Source organism: Salmo trutta, chromosome 21, assembly GCF_901001165.1.
Source record: "Salmo trutta chromosome 21, fSalTru1.1, whole genome shotgun sequence".
NCBI classification, from domain to species: domain Eukaryota; kingdom Metazoa; phylum Chordata; class Actinopteri; order Salmoniformes; family Salmonidae; genus Salmo; species Salmo trutta.
Window position 1 is genome coordinate 23,563,852 of NC_042977.1, and position 21,401 is coordinate 23,585,252.

At 41.0% G+C, this 21,401-nt stretch overlaps 1 protein-coding gene across 1 annotated transcript in view; it reads right to left on the reverse strand.

Moving 5' to 3' along the window:
- Positions 1-20,500, reverse strand: part of LOC115156992 (pappalysin-2-like) — a 72,652-nt gene extending 52,152 nt beyond the window's left edge. Inside the window, exons 1-5 of the mRNA XM_029704816.1 lie at positions 20,027-20,500; positions 17,772-19,703; positions 10,742-11,801; positions 6,010-6,158; positions 2,914-3,207 (exon numbers count right to left, since the gene is read on the reverse strand). Coding sequence (XP_029560676.1) covers positions 2,914-3,207; positions 6,010-6,158; positions 10,742-11,801; positions 17,772-18,723 — 2,455 coding nt within the window. The 5' untranslated portion in view covers positions 18,724-19,703; positions 20,027-20,500. The remainder of the gene's footprint in view (positions 1-2,913; positions 3,208-6,009; positions 6,159-10,741; positions 11,802-17,771; positions 19,704-20,026) is intronic.
- Between the last annotated feature and the right edge of the window lie 901 nt (positions 20,501-21,401).

The following is a 21,401-nucleotide window of genomic DNA, read 5'->3' on the forward strand; positions in this document are numbered from 1 at the left end:
GGAATTGTAAATCTGGCCTCTTTCTGGAGCTACAACCTGAAGATCAATGACGTCTTCATGATTCAACCTTGTTCATTTCAGAGTTTTCAGTTGTTTTGAAAGCACCATAAATCCAGAGAATGCCAGACTGATGACAAAATTTGCCCACGAAGGACAGACGCACCACCTTCCTGTTCAAGTGAGCACAGCACAACAAGGTGAGTCCAAAAATGTATTGTATGCTGCTGCATAAATGATGTAATATGCCAGGGAGATATGTATACTGTAGCTAAGAAAGTAATACTAAGTGTATGTTGTGTAGTAAGATGTTAGTAGCCCATGTGCCTCACCCTAATAATTTGGTCTATTTACCCCTCTTAATTTTGCCTACTGTTCTGACTTGGTGGTGCACATGTAGCCTACAGTATAACCTGTTTTAGAGAAATGTAATCATTGAATATTGTAAGAGCTTTCATTGTCTGCTTATATGCCCCCTTTATTTATTTAGCTGTTTTTTTTTAAAGGCAGTAAATGAGGCTGAATTAACTGTTTCGCTGCCAGACAAGTCTCCGATGATAGCCAGGTGTAGCAGTGGTAAGATGTTGGGACTGCTGTTTAGACAGCTTAATGTAGGCCCTAACAGTTTGTGGGCACCGTTTGTCACCGTTATAGTGCAATTAATGTATTGTTTAGTGTTCTGGTGTGTAGTGGCTTTGCTAAGGGCATGCATCCCACGTTTCTTTCATGTTAATCACCAAGATTAATATGCTAAAATTGCAACTGTTCCATTTTGAGACACCCTAGCCAAGAAATTTGTCATTCATTTTGACGTTTCTGCCGAGGAGATCTTAGTCGCGCAATTTACTTCTAACTAAGATGTTTGGTGCAGTATGTCGCAATGAAAAAACTGAAGGAAAACGAGTGGTCTCTCTTTGAGTGACAACAAAGACTTTATTGAAGAATCCCTACTGTTGACCAATCAACGATGAAGGGGCGAAGACTTCAGCTCCGAACTCCGGCTTGCCTCCAGAAAATCACTGTGCCTGAACAGCCGAAAAACCCCTCAACGAAGTCCAAAACGAACCAAAACGTTACAAAATGTTGTCATAATATATGCACGAACTCTTCCGAACTGTTTCGGCTGAAAGGAAAGGTTCACCCGTTTTGAATGTAATATTGTTTTTGTGCATCTCTGAGTGATGTTCTTTCGATTCCCTGGGTTATTTAATGTTTTCATGTGTATCTGAGTTATTGGCGTTCAAGCAGGTAGAAATTCGGCCGGTATGACGTAGCACTGTGATAAAGTCGCTCTCACTACACTGGAAGTCAATAGCAATATGACTTTTAGATCACAAAAACGTCTATCATACATGTCAGATTTCAATACCGGCCGATGTCATAACTTGGGAGGATGTCTTCTCTCGAATGAGTCATTGATCATATTTTTGCAATATTCCTACCTAGAGAAATTTGTAATTTAACGGAGGGTCTAGCACATTTTCCCTTTTTGTCTGCCCCTTTAGTCCAGGGTGCATTGCATGGTGTCGTTGCCAGAGATATTATAGAAAGGAGAATGAATGAAGGAACGTATAACGCCCCACCCAGCAGACTGTCGAACAATCGCGTTCACGTTTTCACACGGTTGCTAAGCTAATTGTCACACAATCCATTCTCAAAGTCAGTGTATATGTCGAGAAACATGCTTTAATAATTTCCTCGAAAGTACATAATGTCACGATTCCAAAGCTATACGATATTACAGATAGCAAGTTAAATATTTGTAATTTTGTACTTGTTGATTAAATTCGTGCTAATGTTGGGTATGAGCTAGCGTCCAATAGACTCCCTTTCACTCCTTGAAGGAGAGCGCTCCTTGTCCCAGAATCACCCAGAATGCACTGCACGGCCCATTGATGTAGCATGGGCAACATTTCACGTCTCCTCAAAAGTATATCTGCCGTTGTGAACGTCAGACTTCACTCTGTGAACAAAATCGATCTGCAGGTTGAGTTTGAGATTGTAGACTCCTAAATTGATAGTGCAGTATGTTTAGGCGTTTTTACAGCTAAGTATCTACTTTACATGCTGATATTGTCTTTGGTATTATTGTGTGTAGCTACGTTTGCTACTGTAACTAGCCACCTAGGTAGCTAGCTAGCCAGCCAGCCCATAGAGAGATTATTGCATTGTGGATTTTGTAGACTTGAGCTGCAACAGATTTCCACAACAAAATATTGTTCTCACATATTAGTATTATTTAACACTATAAATTAAAGGAATTTGTTTTGGGTGTATTTTTCCTTTAAGAAGCAAGTGAATGTTTATCACTCGTTTGACGTGGATGAATTAACCATGCAATTAGCAATGCAATCCACAGTCCAAATGAAATACACTTGGATTTAACCTCACATATACAGTAGACCAGGGGTTGGCAGCAGGCAGTTGCAGAGTGATTTTTGGGGAGGGTTTAAGTTTTGGTTAAAAAAAAAAAACACTGTAAAATCACCAGGAATTCAGCAAGAAATGTGTTTGTTAGGAAATCTGTTCCCAAGTATTTCCACAAAGAAAAGAATTGACGTGATCGTCTCTCAATGTAGTCAAGGTATGAAATTATTGTTATTTTCAAATCTATTTTTGGGTTTAGCTGTGGTCAACTTGCAGTGTACAAATGATTCCCCCCAAAAAATCATCCTGTGGCTAGTTGCCTACCCCTGCTGTAGACATTTGTGGTCTTGAAGTAGGAGTATGGCACCACTGCCTAATTGTAGGTATGCGCCCCCAAATGGCACCCTATTCCCTATACAGTGCACTACGTTTGACCAGGGCCCATAGTGATCTGGTCAGAAGTAGTGTTCTATGAAGGGAATAGAGTGCCATTTGGGACACAACCTAGCTGATGCTGACTGCATTGCAGAGAGGTTACAGTAGACCTACCTGTGTAACTCATGTAGTTGTTGTACGGTGTGTCCTGGTAGAGCGTTATCCCACAGGTGTCACTGACGTGACCAGGGTCGTGGCAGGCCTTAGACTTGGGTGTAGGGGCCGTGTCTGCACATAGGTCTCCTGTCTCCATGGAGGGAGTGGTCTCCCGACACGGGTCATCACAGGACTCCCGCTCACTGACCCCCTTGAAGACATGGTACAGTCCAAAGATATGGCCCATCTCATGGATCATTGTGTTATTGTGTCCGATGGTGCCAAAGTAGGATGGATTCATCACCATTCCACCTGTGGATAGGATGATATAGTTATCGAACAGAACTCAACAGGTGGTGAGATTGCTGAAATAGTCTGCCTTTGTTGCTTCTCAAATACTCCTAGAGCCCGTAAATAACTTCCATCCCAGGTGATGGATCTACTCCATGATCACAGTGGGACATGTTTTTTGGGGGGAAAAGATGAATCAGACACAATCTCTATGTCAACTTCTTTCAATGTTTTTTTGGTGTGTTTATTGACTAATTAGTCAAGCTTGCCATCTCAGACAAACAGTCGAACCCATTTTGTCTGACAAGCCCTCTGAGTAATAGCATGTTAACATTTGGTTTTAGAACCAACTAATGTCATAAAAACCCTAAACGATGTGACATTTATAACCACTTAAAGACGAGGCAAACCTTCAGCAGTTTTAAACTCAGCATGTAAGAAACAAGTATAGTGCTATCCTGGAAATAATTTGCATAATTTCTTATGATGTAATTTATGGAATATGGAAGCAGAGGTTATTGCCCGTTATAAACTTTAAGAACTGGAATAGAATAAAAATGCTATTTGTTTTCTAATTAGAAACACTATTCAATTTGTGAGGACCACTGCTGTGCCTGTTGAGACAACTTCACTTTAATAGCACATTTAGCCTGTAAACATAGCCTGTAAACAATGACAAATGTATGCAGGGCTCTGCTTCAACATTCAATTCGGTGGATAATATATTCTGGTGCAATTGGGAGTAAATTGGGAGAGGACCTGCTTGTCAGACGAAGACTTCCTGACTAAGTCCTGATTGGACTCACTAAAAATGTCACGTCCTGACCAGCAGGTGGATTAGGTGTATAGTTTTGGTCAGGGCGTGGCAGAAGAAGTTGTGTTTTCTATGTTCTGTCTAGGTTGGGTGTTTCTATGTAGAGTTAATTGGGGTGGACTTCCAATTGAAGGCAGCTGTGTGGTGTTGCCTTTGATTGGAAGTCCTATATTAGTTGGGTGTGTTTGTCTGTGTGTTTGTGGGGAATTGTTTTTGCACTGCGTTTTTTGTTTTTTTTGTATAGCCTGCAAAACTGTTGCACTATCATTGTTTATTGTATCGTGTTCACGTTAGCGATTTATTAAATTCAAAGATGAACACGACCTCCGCTGCGTATTGGTCTACTTTTTCTGACGAGGACTTTTCTATTTCTTCTGAAGACGAAGAATGTTGTGACAGAATGCCCCCCCAAAAAAATGTTGCTGTCCTCCGGGTCTGCCAGAGTGGCCCGACTGTCCTCCGGGTCTGCCAGAGTGGCCCGGCTGTTGTATTTCTATGTTAGGTTGATTGGGTTTGGGACTCTCAATTGGGGGCAGGTGTTTCCTCGTTGCCTCTGATTGAGAGTCCTATATATGGGTAATTGTTTGGTGTAGGTTTTGTGGGAGATTGTTTCTTGTATAGCGTGTATGAGCCTGAGAAGACTGTTCGGTGATCGTGAGTTTGTTTTGTTGTTTTTGTGTTCATTTTGATTTAATAAATGTTCAAAATGAACAAACACAGTCCTGCTGCATTTTGGTCCTCCTTCACCAGCGATAACCGTGACAAAAAAGGTTCTCATGGTTTGTCCTCAGACATAAATCATCAGGTCTGATATACAAGCTTAACCGTTAATTACAAAATAAGACTGGGAAAAGTAACTACACAATTGACACTATAAAGTTTCTCTTCTCTCTTACAGTCGTGGCACCACTGCATCTTTCCCTGTATCATTCAACCACTTACTGTCATCATATTGAAAGATGTGGCTTTGAGTGAAATATCCTCACTTCAGGGAGCTGTGGGGTTCAAAGAGGGGATGGAAACCTGCAAGACGGTGGTCCATCAGGGACATACTGTATCAGAGAAAGCCCAGCCCAAAACATTGACTGGCTTGTTGATGCAGTTCAACCCTGAGGAAGAAGAAAAGGACATCTGTGCTGGAATGCACCGAACGCTATCCCCAGGGCCCATAATGAATGTGCCAGGAGGTAAGACACAACCCAGAGGGAGCAAAACAACAAACCTGATTGAACGGAGAATAATACTTTAAAGGGGTTTCACTCCCCGGCCAAGCACTCTTACTGAGTGATTTACAGCTCTTCGGTAGATGGAAGAGAATACACAGAAGAGGATATAAGATATTTAAGGATAATTTACAAGAAGCAACTTAACTGTAACACAGTGTTTCTTATTGGGGTAGAAGAATTCCATTAGCAATACACAGACAAAATAATACCAGTCCAAACCAATTAGAGTAATACATTCCCACTTCAGGTAAAGTTGGGATTTATTAAATAACTAGATGTGAGGAGAAAACTCTTAGCTTTTACGAGCGATTGAAAACAGTAACAATGAAAACAGTCAAATGGGCTGAAAGAGATGTATGAATTGCAACAGGGCATTACCCTGGCTTTTCTTGTTTTTGTTTGGTTGTTGTTGGGGTTGTCTTCACAGTGGAAAGTCCTAATGATTAGGAGGCAATCTGCCTGGAAATCTATGCGTGCTGCAAGTGTTTTCTACCCAGGATTAAGGCTAATTCATCTTGTTACAGCTAATACTGAGATCAAAGAGTGGAGGGCAAGAGATGAGGAGAGTGATGGGGAGAATGAAGGATGGAGAGAGAGAATCTGAAGACAATGCCTACCTTCTCTTCTGCATTTTACTTAGTGTAACTTTGTGTACTTTCTAACCTAATAGAAGTGAATGTAATCCAGTTTGGCATGTTATAGCATGCATATCATTTTGTAGCTCAATGTCTTTTGTGTTTGATACAGGTAAAGACAGAAGGAAGGGGTATAGCAGTAGCTTACCCTGATGGTTCAGGGCCTCCTTTGCCCATGGCCAGGTTGCAGCCCCTGCTAACTCTTCACGGGCTGAGTTGTTGGCAAAGTAAACATTGAGGTTGTCTGTGCTGCTCAGGTGTAACAACTCTTTCAGTTCCTTCACACTCATATAGGCTCTGCAGAAAAGAGAAGAAGTATATGTCATTAGTATACATTTTTCTTGCATTCCCTGCTTTTAGTCTAGGCCAATTGGACAGTTTGTTCACACAATCCTACAGTAAATAGCAACGGTATACAGTTTCAAATACCCTGTGAAAATATCAGACAACACAGGTGTAGAATCAATGAACTCCCAGATACACACACACAGTCAGGTCCATAATTATTGGCACCCATGATAAAGGTTAGCAAAAAATACTGTATGAAATAAATAAAACAAATATTAAGCTATATTGTATGCTACATTTTGGTGGGAATTATGTTATACTAACACAATTGCTCTGAGAAAGATATTTTGTTTTACAAGTAATTTAAAAAAATCTCAAAAGATAAGGGTAAAAAATATTGGCACCCGTATTAACCCCAGGTTTTCAATGTGGTTCAAGTCCGGAGACTGAGATAGCCATTGCAAAATGTTGATTTTGTGGCCAATTAACAATTTCGTTGTAGATTTTGATGTGCTTCGGGTTATCGTATTGCTGAAAGACCCATTTGCGGCCAAGTTTCAGCCTCCTGGCAGAAGCAACACGGTTTTTGGCTAAAATGTTTATGATGCCGTTGACCTTAACAAGGGCCCCAAGGACCACTGGAAGCAAAATAGTCTCTTATTATCAAAGATCCTATGTGCTGGTCCTATGGCCATTGTGAAAGTCAACGGCATCATGAACTTAACCAGGAAAGTAACAGGACATTTTAGCCAAAAAACTGGTTGCCTCTGACAGGAGGCTGAAACTTGGCCGCAAGTGGCTCTTCCAGTAAGACAATAAACCCAAGCACATCAAAATCCACAAAGTAATGGTTAATTGACACAAAAAATCTACATTTTGCAATGGCCATCTCAGTCTCTGGACTTGAATCATATTGAAAACCTGTGGTTTGAGTTGAATTGGGCAGTCCTTAATCACAGACAAAGGATATCAAGGATCTAGAAAGATTCTGTATGAAGGAATAGTCTAAGATCCCTCCCAATGTGTTCTCAAATATAATTTTTTTTAGAAAAAGGCTCAGTGTTGTTACCCTCGCATGTGGAGTGTGCTGAAGTACAGGGCTGCCAATGTTTTTTAGATTTGTTTGACACATTTTTTAACTAAATATCTTAAATGTTTTTGAGCATACAAAATAGCTCATTATTTGTATTTATTTTATAGTGTTTTTTTGCTCATCTTTATCAAGGGTGCCAATAGTTATGGACATGACTGTAGATCGGATCCCATGACATCGAAATGAAAAAGTCCTACAGTATGTTGTGGTACTCAATGGAGAAAGTAGACAGTACAATAATTTGTTTGGTAACATTCAAGTCAAGTAGTCTAGTCAGAGGAGCTCCTGATGAGAAAGTAGCTCATCTGGGAGTTCATTTCCACTTCTCTCCTTCTATATCCAATTCTACTACTTCCAAAACAACATTGTTTGAATTGGTTCGGGTAGCTACATGAAACCACTACCTTCCACTTCCCCCCACTCCCAACTGTGATAAATTGCCATAGAACTGCTTTGATGTGTGAAGTGAACGTATTTTTTTAACGCTAGATTATGTCACATGTCATTTTTCTCTTTTGCTTTTATAGCTGGAAAGCCTTTCCACTTATCACTGGCCCATTCGTTTGAAAAGGTATGAGTGTTAATGCTCTTTTGAAACCTGCCAAAGGGTCTAGCCCATTAGTTGAACCACCTACTGTTTCTTGGATGTGTTCCACCCAAGAACTGACCAAGCGTAGTTTGCCTTACATCCAGGTTTCATTAAACAAGCAAACGCTGTGTCAATCTGCTTGAGTGCTCCAATTCAGCATTAGGTCAAATGAGTTTCATAATACATGTAACATATTAAATATAAACAATGGATTGATCATTTTTAATAATAAAGTATTGGTTGTTCATTTTGAATTCTACATTATGAAGCAATATTTTGGTTGGTAGAACCCATTCAATATAGCTATGGACACAATTCAGTCAGTTGAGAACTATAATATTCATAGACAAACTTGCAACACTGGCACTTCAAAAAATACATCTGGAAAGGGAGTATTACATTACATAATACAGGCCTACTTTGTAAAAAAAAGTATTATACTGCACAAATTTGATAGAATTATGTTTAAAATCTGAACTGGGACTGTAGAACTGTACTCAAAGGCCATGTAACTTTTTCTCAACGTCCTTTCATTGTTGGAGAAAAAGGGATTTTTGAGACCCACCTAGTTTGCCTTGCAAACGGATTCAAACCACCAATTCTGGATCCCCTCAGTGGCAGGGGAATATCCTAGCATTAACGGCTAAAATGTCCTCCTCATTTTTCCTTTCTCTGTCATGTGTGGCCAAAATCTTCATGTACCTGGCCATTCCTCATGGCTGTCTCTCTGTCTGCTTGAACAACAAATTTGTGTAGTGACAGCAATTGGCTAGGGATTGAGTTCTATTGCCCAGCTGCAGATACCTGGACAATAACTCAGACAGGAAAATACCAAAATCCCAGACCCAAACATAAAATTGTACTCTCTACAAATGCCATCAAAATGTCATCCCTGCACTAATTCTCCTAAAACTCTGGATTGCAGTCCAGGGATTGCACTCTTCCAACCAGCTCAGGTCAGGACCTTTTAAAGACCTAGGCTACAATGCAGATATTCCAGAAAGCCACGTTTTATTAAACATTTGCATCTATGGTGGATTCACAATTCATACAGTTTAAGTGAATGGTAAGAGGTAGGAAAAACTTTGGCAAGTAATTGAGAGAGATTACATCATTGCAAGCTATAAATCAGAAGTCAGTTCTACGCTCATGCCTTCCCGACACTTACTTTTATATCCGTCTCGGGGCCTAGCTTTTTAGCTGAGGTTGTTGCTCTTTAAAGTACAAATACCAGCCCTCCCTCTCTGTGCAAAACACATTGTGACAATCGTCATCAAAAGGAGACCAAGGTGCAGCGTGGTAAGCACTCATGTTCAGTATTTATTATAACTCAGAACACTAAATCAACATAATAACCAACGGACCGAGAACATCACGTTCTGCAGGCTTACTGAGCTGTACAAAAACAAGATCCCACACTGAAGGAGGGAAAAAGGGCTCCCTAAGTATGATTCCCAATCAGAGACAACGATAATCAGCTGCCTCTGATTGGAAACCATACTCAGCCAAAACAAAGAAATACAACACATAGAATGCCCACCCCACACCCTGACCTAACAAAATAGAGAAATAAAACGTCTCTCATTGAACGACACACATTGACTGATTATACTCCAAATGTATTGTTAGTGCCCAATTAATCTCTGTGGGAATGAATTTGAACAGTTTATGAACTCTGTCTGAAAACTCCCTACCTAAAGACACACAACTACCAAAAAGGAAACTACTAATACAGTATGCCGCCTTGTGAAGAGAAAGTCACTGGTTCTGTTGGACAGGTACCCCAAACTCATTGCAATATTGCTTCAAATTAAAATGTTTAATGATCTTATCAATAGCATTCACATTACCATAATCACCAGCTATAAGTTTGGGAACGTATCACCAGTACATTTGATCCTGAAAATAACTTTTAAGTTTATATTACAAAAAACCATGACGATAGACTATATAATCTACAGGAAATTGATTCTTCAGGAAATTGTAACACATTTTAAGCAGTCTATAATCCTATGCAATGCATCGGAAGCTCAAACATGCACAGTATACTGTATATTAGATAGTCTATTGATTTGTATCACATCTGTGAAATGAATCAGACAACAATCGCAGGTTAAGAATTTCTACCTACATGCTGTGCACAATTAACGAAGAACGACATTATGGCAAGACATCATGCATTTTGTTTGAAACCCAAATAAGCCTGCCTGTCAAAAAGAATAGAACGGAGCGGAAGACACTTCTGGTTTTGTTGTTTAGCAATAATAAGTGTATACTTTGGCTTCTCTCTCAATTCACAGTTTCACATGCTATCAGAAACTGTTCCAGAGTTTCAATGTGTGTGCCTCACATGTTGTCTAATACACATACCCTAACAAAACAAAGTACCCTGAAGACAGACACTTAAGGTCTCTTTAGTAAATCAAGACATCGCTAATTAGGCGTTAAGCTCCCAAAGCCTCCGTAGAGCCTCAATATCATTACTGTCATTATCGTTAAACTCACAACATCCACAAAGTCCAATAAATACAGGGGCAGGCAGCACCACTTTTCTGGTTGCAGTAGCTAAGGGAGGCTAAGGATGAGAGACCCAGCACTTTTTTCTTTGTCAGAACTAGTAAAGAACACCATTATAAACCCATTAATTGAATTCGAAATTAGATAGAAGATGGCTCTGGGCCACAATATGCATAAAGGTATTGTTTGTGACTAATTCATACGTTCAGACGATTGGGACAATTTCCCAAAGCAGCAACTGTATATACATTTTCAAGCATTAAACTGATCTTCAACACCTTGATAAGAGGAATCTGTGTTTCTGTTGGGACAAACACCTGCAGTACTGCTGTGGCTCTCTTGGAGCAGGATTAAGGATCCCTGACAAAAACTAATTGAAAGAAAATGTCTCACCTATCTGGGGACTCTGGATCGAAGCATGTCTTCAGGACATCCGTGACCTCAGGATCACAACAGTCTCCATCATCGTAGTCGTAGTGGATGCTGTTGCACTCTGTGTTGCAGACCCCGTCCCTCCTCTTCCAGTTGTAGCAGGGCCCCAGACGCAGACAGTCCCCACCATCGTGGCCCGTCAGTGGGTGGTCACACTCCGCGTCACAGTGCCTGTTACCAATCTTACTGATCCGGCAGTTGCTGAGGATGAAGCGCTGGCGTACAGATGTGTTCTGGACAGTATGCGTGCTCAGCTCCAAGCTGATGTTGTAGGACCGGAAGGCTTCGACAAGTGCCTGGTGCTGCATCTGGATCTGGGCCTGAGAGACAGTGGGATGACTTCCGTCATCGTTACAGATGTTGACAATTCGGTAGCGGATCCTTTTCTCTGTGCGCAGCTGCCAGTGGTTATTGTAGCCGAGGATGATGTCTGTGTTGTCACAGGTTGTTAATCCACAGGGAGGGGGCAGAAAGGGGGACACATGCTCCTGCTCAGGGATAGGGATGATGACTATGGATGGGTGGTAGCCCTCCTTATGAGGACTCCACTGTTGCTCTACCTTGGAGAAGTCCGCCCAGAGAGCGAGGTTTGGTTCCCTCTTATCAATCCGTGAAGGCCCTTTAAGGAGGTCCTCGTGAGTGCGAGGGAGCACCCATAACACAATGCCTCCGATGTACCCTCGGAAGTTGTGCCCAAGGTCTGACTGGTCCCCACCTAAAAGAAGTGTTCGACAGGTCTCCATGAATGGGCTGTAGAGGTTACCAGACTGCAAACTGCTCTCCCCAACCTTGGCACCATCTATGTAGAGTTTCATCTTGTGGCCATTGTAGCTGGCCATCAGGTGAGTCCAGGAGTTAGGGTGGTAGCGCTGATGCCCATAGATAGTCGTAGCTTTAGGAGCTCGGTCTGTACGGAGTGTAAAAAAGAATCTGGCATCTTTTCTTCCACCGGGCTTTACTGTGCGAATACCTATGGACCATCCTTTCTCACTTAAGGAGTGGGAGCAGTTGTCAAAAACCCCTGCACAAAAGGAATACAAATATTATTTTACAAAAAGACAAACATTGAGCATCCTCTTTCAATGTAATTAAAGCCAGACTACCCAGAGAGTTGTGGGGTTGAAGGTATTTCCCTAAACGAAGGCACTGATTCCCAGCTGTTTCTCAGAAAGAGAAAATCACATCTGGCTTCCAGATGTTCTATGCTGGGACAGCTAAAGGTCAGGGAACCCCTTCACCCTCATTCCATACACACTGTACACACAAAAACTCAGAAATGTTTTGGACATTGAAAAAAAATCTGGGAAATTTTAACAAAATATCCCTTAGGAGGATGGGCCAATTTCATGGTTAAAATTTAATTCACTCAAAGTAGTGGTTAGAACACAGCATCTCTGCCAAGTAAAAGTCTTGATACTATAATCTGGCAACAATAGAGGGACGGATTTATAATAGAAGAGAACTAAACGAGTCTGTCATGTGCTTATCTGGTAAAATACTATGGTACATTTATATAGAAATGTTTATAGAAAAACAAATGTGATTATAGAAATGTGGAATAAACGAATTGTCAAATAGGGTTCACTAAAGATTTAGGCTAAAGCTTAAAGCTTATAGACTATGATTAATATAAGTGACATGTGAAGAGGAAAACAAATAGAAAAGAAAAATGAAAAGAGGGTCAACAGAAAGGAGGTGGAAGCATGAGCTCTTCTGAAAAGATGTGTACCTACAGTACTTACAGTGAGGGAAAAAAAGATTTGATCCCCTGCTGATTTTGTATGTTTGCCCACTGCCAAAACATGATCAGTCTATAATTTTAACGGTAGGTTTATTTGAACAGTGAGAGACAGAATAACAAAAAAATCCAGAAAAATGCATGTAAAAAATGTTAGAAATTGATTTGCATTTTAATGAGGGAAATAAGTATTTGACCCCTCTGCAAAACATGACTTAGTACTTGGTGGCAAAACCTTTGTTGGCAATCACAGAGGTCAGACGTTTCTTGTAGTTGGCCACCAGGTTTGCACACATCTCAGGAGAGATTTTGTCCCACTCCTCTTTACAAATCTTCTCCAAGTCATTAAGGTTTCGAGGCTGACGTTTGGCAACTCGAACCTTCAGCTCCCTCCACAGATTTTCTATGGGATTAAGGTCTGGAGATTTGCTAGGCCACTCCAGGACCATAATGTGCTTCTTCTTGAGCCACTCCTTTGTTGCCTTGGCCGTGTGTTTTGGGTCATTGTCATGCTGGAATACCCATTCACGAACCATTTTCAATGCCCTGGCTGAGGGAAGGAGGTTCTCACCCAAGATTTGACGGTACATGGCCCCGTCCATCGTCCCTTTGACGCGGTGAAGTTGTCCTGTCCCCTTAGCAGAAAAACACCTCCAAAGCATAATGTTTCCACCTCCATGTTTGACGGTGGCGATGGTGTTCTTGGGGTCATAGGCAGCATTCCTCCTCCTCCAAACACGGCGAGTTGAGTTGATGCCAAAGAGCTCCATTTTGGTCTCATCTGACCACAACACTTTCACCCAGTTGTCCTCTGAATCATTCAGATGTTCATTGGCAAACTTCAGACGGGCATGTATATGTGCTTTCTTGAGCAGGGGGACCTTGCAGGCGCTGCAGGATTTCAGTCCTTCACGGCGTAGTGTGTTACCAATTGTTTTCTTGGTGACTATGGTCCCAGCTGCCTTGAGATCATTGACAAGATCCTCCCGTGTAGTTCTGGGCTGATTCCTCACTGTTCTCATGATCATTGCAACTCCACGAGGTGAGATCTTGTACGGAGCTCCAGGCCGAGGGAGATTGATCGTTCTTTTGTGTTTCTTTGCGAATAATCGCACCAATTCTTGTCACCTTCTCACCAAGCTGCTTGGCGATGGTCTTGTAGCCCATTCCAGCCTTGTGTAGGTCTACAATCTTGTCCCTGACATCCTTGGAGAGCTCTTTGGTCTTGGCCATGGTGGAGAGTTTGGAATCTGATTGATTGATTGCTTCTGTGGACAGGTGTCTTTTATACAGGTAACAAACTGAGATTAGGAGCACTCCCTTTAAGAGTGTGCTCCTAATCTCAGCTCGTTACCTGTATAAAAGACACCTGGGAGCCAGAAATCTTTCTGATTGAGAAGGGGTCAAATACTTATTTCCCTCACTAAAATGCAAATCATTTTATAAAATTTTTGACATGTGTTTTCTGGATTTTTTTGTTGTTATTCTGTCTCTCACTGTTCAAATAAACCTACCATTAAAATTATAGACTGATCATTTCTTTATCAGTGAGCAAACGTACAAATCAGCAGGGGATCAAATAAATTTTTCCCTCACTGTAGCTATTTACAGCAATACTAAACACAACTATATTCACACCTGTTGTGGCTAAGTTGTGGATATTTTCAGAATTGCAATGGCATAGATGGGTTGGTAAGGGCTGTTCTATTCTTTATGATTCTTAGGCCGGGATTCAATCCGATCGTGCTTTGTTGGCTATGCAACTTTTAAAGGCAATGTTCCCGCATTTGCAGAGACCGCATTCACAGCAAACGCCTCATATGCTGCTGGCTCAATTGAAAATTAGCCTTAATTGAGCAATTGATGTCATTGGTCAGGGAATCTACCTACCTGCTTCCTACAGTCCTGATTAAAAGAAAAGGATGAAAACCTGCAGGCATTGTGCCTCTTGTGGACTTGTGGTTGCCTAACCCCCTTCACTAACATGTTAGTTTTACATGTGTAAGGTCCTGGTTCAATCATTGCTCCTGGCTATTTTCTACATCATTCAATAAATGGCATCCCAATTCTGACATCCAACTTCTGTTATTTCAATCAAAATAGAATTGTGATTTCTTTATTGATTCTCTACATTCATTTACAGTGAAATAATGAATTCATATTGCCAATATCATATTTCCTTCAAACCTTAGCCTTATCCTGCTGTTATGCTGCATTCATAACCAAGTGGGACGGTGGTATTAACCACATATGACTGGGAAAAATCCACTTGAATACCCCTCCAACTCGTCATTTCTAGTGGGAAACCCTGGGAAAACCTGAGCTCCGACTTCTCCCAAACGCATTTTCAGCTGTCAAGTGTAATCAAAAAAACACAATTTATAAAAAGCAATCTATTAATATGGCTTTTGAACAATATAATTGGTTAACAAGCATGATAGCTGTACTTTTAGTTTATGGTTAAAGAAGCTTGTAGACCATTAGCACATGAATGCATCCAAATGGTATTTATGACGTCACAACTGGTAATTACCACCTTCTCACTTGGTTATGAATGCAGCATTAGACTAGTGTAGGTATATTTCCTGCAGGATACGAGGAGACTAGGGCTACACTATCAATAACAATTTGATCTATACAGTGGTGGGAAAAGTACCCAATTGTCATACTTGAGAACAGTGGCGTCTGGTAAGACAAGGAGTGGCGGTCTGTGTATTTTTGTAAACAACAGCTGGTGCACGATATCTAAGGAAGTTTCGAGCTATTGCTCACCTGAGGTAGAGTATCTTGTTACGAGCTGTAGAACACACTACCTACTGAGAGAGTTTTCATCTGTATTCTTTGTAGCTGTTTACATACCACCACAGTCAGAGGCTGGCACTAAGACAGCATTGAATGAGCTGTATTCTGCCATAAGCAAACAAGAAAACGCTCACCCAGAGGCGGCGCTCCTAGTAGCAGGGGACTTTAATGCAGGGAAACTTAAATCCGTTTTAACAAATTTCTATCAGCAGGCTGAATGTGCAACCAGAGGAAAAAGAACTCTGGACCACCTATACTCCACAAACAGAGACGCATACAAAGCCCTCCCTCGCTCTCCATTTAGCAAATATGACCATAATTCTATCCTCCTGATTCCTGCTTACAAACAAAAATTAAAGCAGGAAGCACCAGTGACTAGATCAATAACAAAGTGGTCAGAGGAAGGAGATGCTAAGCACAGACTGGAATATGTTCTGGGATTCCTCCGATGGCATTGAGTAGTACAGCACATCAGTCATTGGCTTCATCAATAAGTGCATCGATGACGTCGTCCCCACAGTGACCGTACGTACATACCCCAACCAGAAGCCATGGATTACAGGCAGCATCCACACTGAGCTAAAGGCTAGAGCTGTCACTTTCAAGGAGCGGGAGCTTATAAGAAATCCCGCTATGCCCTCCGACGAACCATAAAATAGGCAAAGCGTCAATACAGGACTAAGAATCGTACTACACCGGCTCTGATGCTTGTCAGATGTGGCAGGGCTTGCAAACGATTACAGACTACAAAGGGAAGCACAGCCGAGAGCTGCCCAGTGACAAGAGCCTACCAGACGAGCTAAACTTCTTCTATGCTCGCTTCGAGGGAAATAACACTGAATCATGCATGAGAGCACCAGCTGTTCCAGAAGACTGTGTGATAACGCTCTCCGTAGTAAGACCTTTAAACAGGTCAACATTCACAAGGCCCCAGGGCCAGACGGATTACCAGGACGTGTACTGCGAGCATGCGCTGACCAACTGGAAAGTGTCTTCACTGACATTTTCACCTCTCCCTGTCCGAGTCTGTAATACCAACATGTTTTAAGCAGACCACCATAGTCCCTGTGCCCAAGAACACTAAGGTAACCTGCCTAAATGACTACAGACCTGTAGCACTCACGTCTGTAGCCATGAAGTGCTTTGAAAGGCTGGTCATGGCTCATATCAACACCATCATCCCAGAAACCCAAGACCCACTCTAATTTGCATGCCTCCCCAACAGATCCACAGATGATGCAATCTCTATTGCACTCCACACTGCCCTTTCCCACCTGGACAAAAGGAACACCTATGTGAGAATGCTATTCATTGACTACAGCTCAGCGTTCAACACCATAGTGCCCTCAAAGCTCATCAATAAGCTAAGGACCCTGGGACTAAACACCTCCCTCTGCAACTGGATCCTGGACTTCAAAAGTAAAAATACCTAGAAAATGAATCAAGTAAAAGTCACACAGTAAAATACTGCTTGAGTAAAAGTATAAAAGTATTTGGTTTTAAATATACTTAAGTATCAAAAGTAAATGTAATTGTTAAAATATACTTAAGCATCAAAAGTAAAAGTATAAATTATGTCAAATTCCTTATATTAAGCAAACCAAATGGCATGATTTTCTTGTTGTTTTAATTTATCACTAGCCAGGGGCACACTCCAGCACTCAGACATAATTTTCAAACTAAGCATTTGTATTAAGTGAGACAACCTGATCAGAGGCACTCGGGATGATCAGGGATGTACTCTTGATAAATGAATGAATTGGAAATATAATGAGTACTTTTGGGTGTCAGGGGAAATGTATGGAGTAAAAAGTACATTATTTGCTTTAGGAATGTAGTGGAGGAAAAGTTAAAGTTGTCAAAAATATAAATGTTACAGTAAATTACAAATACACAAAAAAACGACTTAAGTAGTACTTTAAATCCATTTTACTTAAGTACTATACACCACTGGTATTGAACCTCCACATAACCTTGCACTTCACTTTACTCCTACTGCTTGAAGTTTGTCACTTTTCGTGAACACCAAGACTAAACATCTTTGATTTATCCCACCTACAGTCAGCAGAGGAAATGACAAAACTTCAATGCTTGTCAAAAATACCTAGGAATTTATTTTTTATATAAATCAAATGATTGGGACAACTTTACATTTATTAATTGAAGTTATCATCACATGTGGCTATGAATCTATTTGCTCGGTAGCCGAGAGCATTGAGAGCATTAAACCTCTAAAGAATTGACGTCAAAACAACAAGCCTGCAGGTGGTGGCCATTTGTGTCTGTAACATTCCACACCTTAATCCATTTGCATCTCATAATGGCTGATTTCCCAATTTCTCTCATTTGCCCAACCATGCCATTTGTGGTCTATATACTGAATTTGATATTTTTAACACTTTTAACACTTAAACAATGATAGGGAGAGAGAGGTTTTGGAATTCCACTCACCTGCTATGATGGCTGGGTTAGTCTGCCCACCCTCTGGGTTGGCCCACAGTTCAACACTGAACTTAGCCCGAGGAAGCTCAATGCCAGCTGCTGGATTGACCCTCAGTTGTTCCTTCTGTCCACTAAAGTACAAAGCAGACATCCACTTAGGGGGGACGTCTGGAATCTGGGCACCCCACAACGTGCTGGCGCGGCTAGGTGGTCCCTCCTGCTCCCCAGGGTAGTCCTCAATCTCAGCAGAATAGTCACTGTGCTGCCGAAATGTAGAGAATATCCCACGGGACTTTACTATGCTCTCAGGGAAAGCTGCCCAACTGTCTTCACCATGTGAGACTGTAAGGGTACGGCGGACCCTTCCAGTCAGAACCCTCTGCTGCTTCTTGAGCAGCAGCTGCTTGTGTGGGCCCTCAGAACGCCCACCATCAACCTCTGGTTTGTCATTGTCACTGCTTGAGTCCACTGTCACATCAGCCCGACTGGGAGGCTTTCTGCTGAAGTTGGGGTGAGGAGAACTGACCATCCCTATAATCTTAACATGTCTCTCCTCCTTGTCTTTGGGTATCATTGCCTCTGAGTTTCCCCGACTAACCTTCTTCTCACCTTTGCCCCAATGAGAGGCACTATCCAGTCCCGGGTTAGAATTAGCATCCGAATTGCACCCACCTGAACAGGAGGACTCCTCAAGATGAGTTATATGATAGAGACCACTTTGCCTTGTGGTGTATCTCCTTGGGTGAGCCACTGGAGGGAGATGTGGAACTAATGCTGAGTATGCTGCTTGTCTCGGTTGTCTGGTGGACCTGCACTGTTCACTTGCTAAGTGAGCCAGTTCACTGTCAGCTCTCTGAGCCATTGCGCGTTTGTATCTTTGGATATGATCTGATTGAGCAGAGTTTAGCAGCCATGTGTTGATCATTATGAGGACAACAGCCAGTAGTCTAACAAACAACATTTTGAAGTTTAGATTTGGAATTGTTGTTTTGGAATGTTTTCAGTTCTGGAACCCTGACTTCTTCGATATAAAGTTGAATACAGCAGCAAGATCAGATGTGATTAAACCCCCTATTCCCCATTACATAAACTAGTGATAAGTGGGTAACTGTGTATTTCTCAACTAATAGTACTATAATAAATCCAAGGATTACATTTTTTTAACAGGTATCCTATTTTTTGCAAAAGCAATTGCCTATTTTTGTTTGGACTGGTCTATTTAGTGCAATGCAGTCAATGCCAGTTATGCATTCATCAATTTAATTCACATGTGTTTACAAGGCAGGTGTGCCATGCATACTTTCATCAAGATGGCAGTTTTCCTTCCAGACTTCAAAAGTGGCTAAATAGAAGCTTGTCAGTGCACTCAAAGAGAGAACTGTAGCAGTATGTTACATTGACTGAGTGCAAAATCTTCAGGATGTTGCATATGGAGGTTCAATGTATATTTAGTTTATAAAAGCTTCTGGCTATTTCGCCGGTCTAAACAAAACTACAACTTGCCTCTCATCTAGCCTCCACTGCGCGCATCACATCAGCTCGCCTTTAAAACCTGCTGCACTGTGAACCCGACACTTTTTTTGGGAAAGTGACGGTCAGAGCAACCTACCACAACACCGCCTGTTTGAATAGGATGAAAGTATTGTCATTAGGCTACTCTATTTTGCAGCATCAATTTGGAATTTGGAATGAAATAGTGAAATATGGTTACTTTCAGTCGATCTGCTTTTCCATAGAATTCAGTTGGAAGACTATTGTCCCTGGTTGGATTTCTCTTTTTATTATTTTAAATATAGGATCATTCACGTAATGCTTTCAATGTTTTCATCCATTCCGCGCAAAATAAAGGTTAGTTCATGTCTTGCCTTCAGGTCTTGCCACCAATCTCCTCGTTGTGCGCTATTTTCGATAGTGTCCGTTGTTGTTAACTTAAAATTCACCCTGTGAGAAGGATGCAGGGGTGACCAAAACAATGAACAAGCTGGCTGAGGTTTTTAAGCCAATATTTCTCATTCAAGGACTATACTATGAAGTCACATAACGTAAAGGTAAGCTTTATCGAAAGATAAACCTTAAATGCAGTCATAGGCTACACAATGGCAGAAATATAAGTAACCTAACCATCAACTATTGTTATTTATTTGCTATTTCCTTTCTCTGCATTTAGTTAAAAAGTAACAGCAAGGTATGAGACAAGAAGCAAGTCCATGGGAATCAGACTAAATGCTCTGCTGGTCCTGTTAAAAAATGGTTAATTAAATCACCTTCAAGCGCGCGTAAAGTCCTCTTGTATGCCCATTTGAAATTGTGGATATATTTTCTGCACTGATGAACCGCCAGTCTCGCTTTCCTCCATAGCCTATTCAGAAGATCAAACCAACGCGCTGAAACGTTTTATCTATTACTCTCAGACTGACATCACTAACCCTGCCCCTACTACACAGATTAGTAAAGAAAGGAAACCTCTCTATCCAGGCATTCACTCTTCACCGTCGACGTCGAGTTGTGTGCACTGTCCATCCTCAACTGTATTTTTCAGGCACTTTTATGAATAGTCAGTCTAGTGCCCCACCACAGCCACTGAACAGTGATTCTGGCTGAGCCTCACACCATACGAACACCACTCTCTCACACACATCTGTTTGACACATGAAAAATGAGAAACCTATTTATTTAATTAATTGGAATAAAAACGAGCATGCCATATGTGCAGGTTCCTCCGTAGCCTAAATTGTTATGTATGGGTAAAATTGATATGTTAAAAAACTAGGATGCTCATGCTTGGTATCACTAGTGCTTTATCATTTGATGCACCTGCTAACTGAACTCATCAGTGTTGTGGTCAATTCAGTTCAGTTTCTGAATTGAAATTAATTAATTAATTGAAAATTGGCCATTGTTTCTTATTCATTTTCAATCCACTTGACCATACCGTGGAGATAACCAGTATAGAATTTCATCTTGGGGATGTTTGAAAACCTCTTGCTACATCAGTAACCTGAGCTATTAAATAACATTAAGACATAAAATAAAAAAATAAAAAATTATATTAATTTGTCAAATCAACTAATTGCAGTGCAAAATACCTATTGCATTTAGTTATAACTTGCATGATGAAAAACATATCCATCATTTAAAGTAAATTATCTTCTCACCACAGTAAAACTTTAAGATGGGCTATAACATTTATTAGAAACATATGCATCATCCTATGTGGGAGCCTCTAAAGTAAACTGTGCTGATGACTTTGCCTTTGGACAAAAATATTATTAGAATATGATAGGATGTTCAACTACAAAAACAGACTGGTAAATCTTATTAAATCTGACCCAAATATACAATCTTAAAGGAATGACACCACAAGACTGCTATAGGAAGTCCCTGAACCATCTCACCATGCCTCTTCTAATCGTGGCCTGATCACAATTATCTACCCCACCTCTAACACCAATATCACGTGAGGGTGCGTCTTTAGATTTGAACCAGCTCACTTTGTTACAGTGAGCTAAACACTAGTATGACAAAATGACACAAAGACTATTGGCCAAATACTATTTAGCATTTTCATTTTTCAATTCAGTTTTTTTTTATTACTGTACAGGTGTTCCTGTCTCACAGAGCTCACAGTAATATAATTTG